The sequence below is a fragment of the Hoplias malabaricus genome, chromosome Y, assembly GCF_029633855.1.
Source record: "Hoplias malabaricus isolate fHopMal1 chromosome Y, fHopMal1.hap1, whole genome shotgun sequence".
Classification (NCBI taxonomy): Eukaryota; Metazoa; Chordata; class Actinopteri; order Characiformes; family Erythrinidae; genus Hoplias; species Hoplias malabaricus.
Window position 1 is genome coordinate 20,531,760 of NC_089820.1, and position 6,000 is coordinate 20,537,759.

General features: G+C 38.7%; 1 protein-coding gene across 1 annotated transcript in view; it reads right to left on the minus strand.

The window, feature by feature from the left end:
- LOC136678666 (brevican core protein-like) overlaps positions 1–4,781 on the minus strand; it is a 38,550-nt gene extending 33,769 nt beyond the window's left edge. The window contains exons 1-5 of the mRNA XM_066656753.1: positions 4,715–4,781; positions 3,414–3,785; positions 2,416–2,590; positions 1,525–1,652; positions 44–337 (exon numbers count right to left, since the gene is read on the minus strand). Coding sequence (XP_066512850.1) covers positions 44–337; positions 1,525–1,652; positions 2,416–2,590; positions 3,414–3,785; positions 4,715–4,778 — 1,033 coding nt within the window. The 5' untranslated portion in view covers positions 4,779–4,781. The remainder of the gene's footprint in view (positions 1–43; positions 338–1,524; positions 1,653–2,415; positions 2,591–3,413; positions 3,786–4,714) is intronic.
- Positions 4,782–6,000: the final 1,219 nt, after the last annotated feature.

Below are 6,000 nucleotides of genomic sequence, written 5' to 3' on the forward strand. Positions count from 1 at the left end.
GAAAAACACTCTGTAAAACATATGGATTTTTTATTTTTTTTACCTTTGAAACAGTAGGCTCCCAGCTTCATATTGGGTTCAGGAAAGCCCGTCTGGTTTTGGTAGCGATACATGGTTCGGACCCCGAGCAAACCTCTACCGCACTGCATTCTGGGTATAGAGACCGGGTGGCGGGCACTTCCATCAGAGAGCCAGCCATAGTCGCAGCGATCCAGACCTTTTCTCCAGGCAGAATGCAGCTGACCAGGGGAGGCTAGTACTGCATTACTTTTCTCACACTCAACTTTGGCCTCCTCAAATGTCATCTTGTGAGTAGTAGGGGCATAGAACACCTCACCTGTGTGTGCATACATAAAATTTACCATAATATATCCAGACACATCCAGCATGTGGCAGTGTTATGTTTACTCTTTTCCAATTAGAAAGTTTAATAACTTTCAATCAAGTTATTTAGCAATAAAATTACCGTCCTACTTTTTATAATCAATGCTGTGCAACCACAGACTGCCAATTAATTAATATCAGTTACTGCATAGGATCTCATACATTTTGTAATAGAATATTAACAAATGCAATCTACTTCTAGGCATCGCAGCGGTAAAAAAGCCTATTCACAATCAGTTCCCCATCTTAAAAAATGATCCAATCACACACTCCCAATGCAAAGAGATTATTCTATTATAAACAAAATGTTTTGACAGAACATTTAACATTCTCCATATGGGAACTTGCGGTGAATTAAATGTAAAAAGAAAATCACAGTAGAGGGTGTGCATGTTTTCGCTTAGACTTGGGCGTAACTGTTAAAAGTTATAACAGAAGTTTCCATAGTATCTGAGTAATTTATAGCTGTGAACAAGGAACATTCTCAAATCCTCTTTCATTAAGGCAAATTAACAACCACAACATTCAATTGGGCATGTCAGGAAGTGACGCCATTTTGAACACGCTATAAATTTGGAAACACTCGTCTCTCTCAATATTTTGCAGAGCACAATAAAGCGGTAATAATACACCTGTAATAAAAAATCAATACTGGGATATTTGATGGGTGGAGTCTACTGACATGTCATTACAAGACATGTTCCTCTTGCCATGTGTTTGGGATGTCAAAAATCATACAAATATTCCTCGTCCAATTCTGAACATTATTGAAGTTCTTGATCCCCAACACTGAAATACAGAACATTTTTTGCTGGTGTAACTTTGATGACTGTGGTTTAAAACCACACTAAATGTGTTAGCAGTGTGCCAAAAAACAACAAATTAACCACTTTGGCTCCTCTTGAAGTATCAGCACTTGTGCCAGATGCAATAATGTTTATTATCACATACTTCTTGGTATTCAACTGACTTTTAAATAAGTCCAAACTCCATTGTTTCCAAGGTCGTCCCTAACTAGAACTCTTGTCCAAAGGGTTCACCATAAAAAGGTGACTAGGTGACTCGAAGAGTGGTAAAGTTCTGAGTATTGTATTTTCCACAGGAAAAAGTAATGTGGAACCTTTTCTCTTGCACAGTTACCTTCCAGCTTGTCTGCGTAGCAGTACACATCATAGGTCTCAGTCAGCTTTCGAATGCCATATGAGCGGACGCCAGGTTTTCCAGGCATATTCCCAGAGCAGCCAAACCTTGGTGTAGTGATGGGGTATCTACAAATCCAGAAAAAAAACTATTGTGGCTCAACATTCAAAGACTGAATTGCTCATTTTGGAGACCCATAAAAGGTGTAAAAAATCTTTAAAGTTTATCATAGTTTATGCATCATTACACCATTACTATAAACTTGTAAAAGATCAACTCATTCAAAGCAGGTTTTCACATTCTGGAGAAGTTTGCTGAATCAGAAATGTTCTGAATGGTGGTCATAGGAACCAGACAGCCAAAGATTTTAATGGCTCTAATTGCTACCACAGAGGTCTTTAAACATGTGGCAAACACTCTTATCCAGAACAGGCTAGTGTTTTACTTTGTTTGATGAACTCATGACAAAAAAGACATATTCAGGGCACTCTAATGCAAAATATGAACAAAATATAAACCAGTTGTATGTGATTCACCGCTATTTTACAGTACTCAACACTGTATTAAAAGCTGGCATTTGTGTTGAGACATTGTAACCCCTGGCAAATATTTTTTGACTTGGCTCATTTTCTACAGTGAGTACTGCATATTGAAAAGATCCAGTTTACACCTCACTAATTAAGGAAAGCAGTTAAAATACTTTTTTAAAACGTGTCCTCCATTTTTTAATAACTGATTTTGTGTGAATGTGAAATAGAGCCACAACAAGAGCAACTACATAATGTAAAGTATTTATAGCAGTTACCAATGTTGTTTTGAATCATGTTAAAGCTGTTTTTGAAGGCACCAAAATGAACATCAATAGCTGTGGAAAAACAAGTGCACTCTAACCTTACTGTCATATCTGCTATCCAGCCAGCATCACACTGGTCAAAACCATCTTCAAAGGCAGCCTTCAGCTGCCCTGCTGTAGCTATTGTAGCTCCAACACTTCTGCAGGCCTCCACAGCTTCATTGTAGTTCAAGGTGTATCTACTGGCCTTGGCTCGGTAATGAAAAACAACACCTGAATACAAAAAGAAGCAGTGGATAAGGTGACAAAGATGCTTCAACAAGCAACTAATTTCACTGAATTATAGACGGACAGTTTATCAATATTTATACACAAACAATCATTTATCAAAGATGGTTTCTCCACAGATTTGTATCTAAAGCCAGATGTTGAAAAGTAAACAGGAATTTAACCACAGTGTAAAAAAAAATTACTGTGGGTCACTTATAAACAAATTAATAAAACTGTGAGTGTCGAATCGTAACAATAACATTGACACGTGGGTGAAGGGACATTCCGTCCTCCCTAATGGTGGCTTTCTAATGCACAGTAACTAAATGAGTAATGGCTCCAATTAAAATGGCGAGGTCTTTGCAGAGGGATGGGAGGTGCCGTATTTTGAGGGCCAAAGCTTTCCAAACCCAACCCTTTGCATCCTTTCTCATGGCCCAAGCATAAATCAGTTCTTTAGATGGGGAACGGTCTCAGAGGAGACACCACAGCAAGTTCAAGAGAAGATATTTGGAGTGTGCTGGAGAGCATTTTGCAGTTAAATGATGTTAAAGAAATGTTGAGTTTTGGACTGTGGGAAAAGAAGACTAAGGCTTAAAGAGACCTTCATTTATGTCACTTATCAAATATTAGAGATCACAAGGTATATTCGACATTATGAGACTGTTTCCTCTTACCATCACTCAAAAGAAACCCAAGTTTCATCATTTCACCATTTCAAACCACCATGAATGACTCTGTTAACTCGCCAGTGATCTGATTATGCAGAAACGTAGAGAAAATAGACAGAAAACAAAAGCAATACTTTTTTTTAAATATATATTACCATTGACATTCAGTTTGACAGTGTCTTGAGTGTCCTCAATCCCATACAGGACCTCACAGCGGTAAGTTCCAGCATCACTGGCTCGCAGTTTCACCAATGTCAAAGAGGCGTCCCCAATGTCTTCTGGATGACTTGGCACGGACACTCTGTTCCTGTATCCCTGCCCAATTTTAATGACGCCGTTCTGAGTTACAAGCACCGTGTATTCTATATTACCATCCATCTTGGTCCATTTGATGCGTAGATGATCAGCTGCTGATGTGGAAGCATTGTTGGGTGCTACAGTGGGCAGTTTAGAGAAGTAGCACGGCAGGACCACCTTCCCCGAAAGAGAGCCACTAACTGGTCTCATCACCGTCAGAGAGCTAGTGACTAGAAAGAGACAAAAATATACAATATTTTCTGAATATACATTACAATTTTAATCTGCATTTGAATCATCTCTATAGCCAGGGCAAAGCTATCATGGAAGAACCCTTGTGGTCATTTTCCTAAGATTACATTCTTTGATTCAAAATGTATTGTGAACAGCAGGGAAATGCAGAGCCTACAAGCAATATCCGAAGCTGAAAAGAGATAAACAAAAGGCCTAGTTGTCCTTGTTAAAACAAGCTGGCTAAAAAGCAACAGAGAATCCCAGTGGGAAGTAACAGCTGTGGTGAAAAGCTGATAAGAGGCCAATTTTCAGTTCAATTTAAATAAACAACATCGTAAGTAACATTTCTACATTATTAACCATCACTTAAAGTTAGAAATCCAAGTGCCATCGCTGGTCAATCAGAGGGAAATCATGGAATCCTCTCTGAAGCAATGTGAGGAATGCCCTAGACAGGTGGGATGACCCCTGAGGGCTGTGTACACCACAGCGTGTGGAGGGCCTTTCTAAGTGATAAGATGACGCCATCTGTTTTCACCAGACACACAAGAGTTCCCTAATTAAAAGGTATTGATCCTGGGAAATGCACTCAAGAACATATTAAAAATTAGGGAACCAGGTGTGAAATTATCAGAAAAAGGATATAAATAAAGAGTGACGTTCCAACATGTAGTATATAACAGTTGTTTTAATTTTTATTGATTATTTTCTTTGTTTAAATAGTTCCAATGACAGCAGTGCATACTGTGGAGAACAAAATAAATAAATAAAATGGTTGGCATAGTAATAGAGCTTTTTTGGAGTGAAACCATTCAAAAATCCCCAAAGGCTTAACAGTTAAGTCACAGTCTGTCTCTACTATGAAAGACTTAAAGAGATTCGAAGTAACAGGCCAAATCTTTTGTATGCCAAAATCATAACTTACCAAGTGTGTGGGATGTGTGGAACAAGCATAATAACCACAATATATGCTTTATATTCAGTAACATCTTCAGTCTAGAGTGTGAGGAAAAAAATCAGAGATAATTAATAGCCTGATAGACACACTGGTAGACACATTTTCCATAAAAATCATAGCTGACCCCAATTTAAGTCATGCTGAAGAAACTTGAGGTAACTAGTGATACAGTTCTTGACTGATGTAAAACCAATGGAGGAATAAAAATGCCATTTTAGCCAGTTAATCAATGCCTCCACTCATCAGTCTGTGATGTTCTCATGGTGTGGTGGCGGTCAAACGGAACGCTTCCTTTGAGAAGGTAGGTGGTGGAAATTGAGGATTCTGTTGTCGTAACCCCCTACAGAGGCAAAAACGCAAAGGGCAACAAGAAAAGTAGCTCTAATTACTCATTATCCAGCAAGTGCTGAATGAAACCAAGATTAAGACGCTTAAAGACTTTCACTTTCATGTCGAGGTGTGAGGAGTGGCGGCGGCGGTGCTCTAATTTCATACGGCTATGCGAATTAGCGTAGTTTACCTCAGGAATTAGCGCCTGGTCGTGTTGAAAGAGGCTTAGCTGTACTAGCTAATAGGAGTAAATCCAGCAGTCCTGTAATGTCTGTGCCACAAACTAAGGTGCGTTTAATCAATATTTGATTAACAAAGGGTAAGTTTCCCTCAGCTTTCATACCAAATTCTCTCTCTCTCTCTCTCTCTCTCTCTCTCTCTCTCTCTTCGGTTGAGTTCAGTACAATTTACAGGCATCTTTATCAAGCTGCAGCTTTGGCAAAGCATTAAGGATTAACATAAAGTGAGAATAAAGTAGAGAATCCCTCTTTCTTTCACACACACCCTCTCTCTTCCCGTGACTCTCCCACCCCACTACACATGAATAGAAATTAGCGCCATTTCAGTTACAATATTGGTTGCCATATCCTGATATCATCATTTAGAATAATCCCCTATAAAAGCAGTTATAAAAGAATAGTTTTGGCTGATCTCCAGATTAACTCAACTGACCCACATCATCATCATCTCATCTCTATCAGAGGAAGAAAGATAAGTGAGTACCAGCTTTGTGCCATTTAAAGGCATAGACATACCACTGTGTGTAAAAGATTTGGCACCCCTGGCCAAACTGGACATGTTCAGTTGATTTTCTAAGTGAAAAGAAAATTGCTAACTTGTTCTAAGGAAAACACACGTCTGCACATTATACTTCACTGTTAGGTAAATAATTGCTGATTTTACAAATTGGAGAAAGTGAAAAT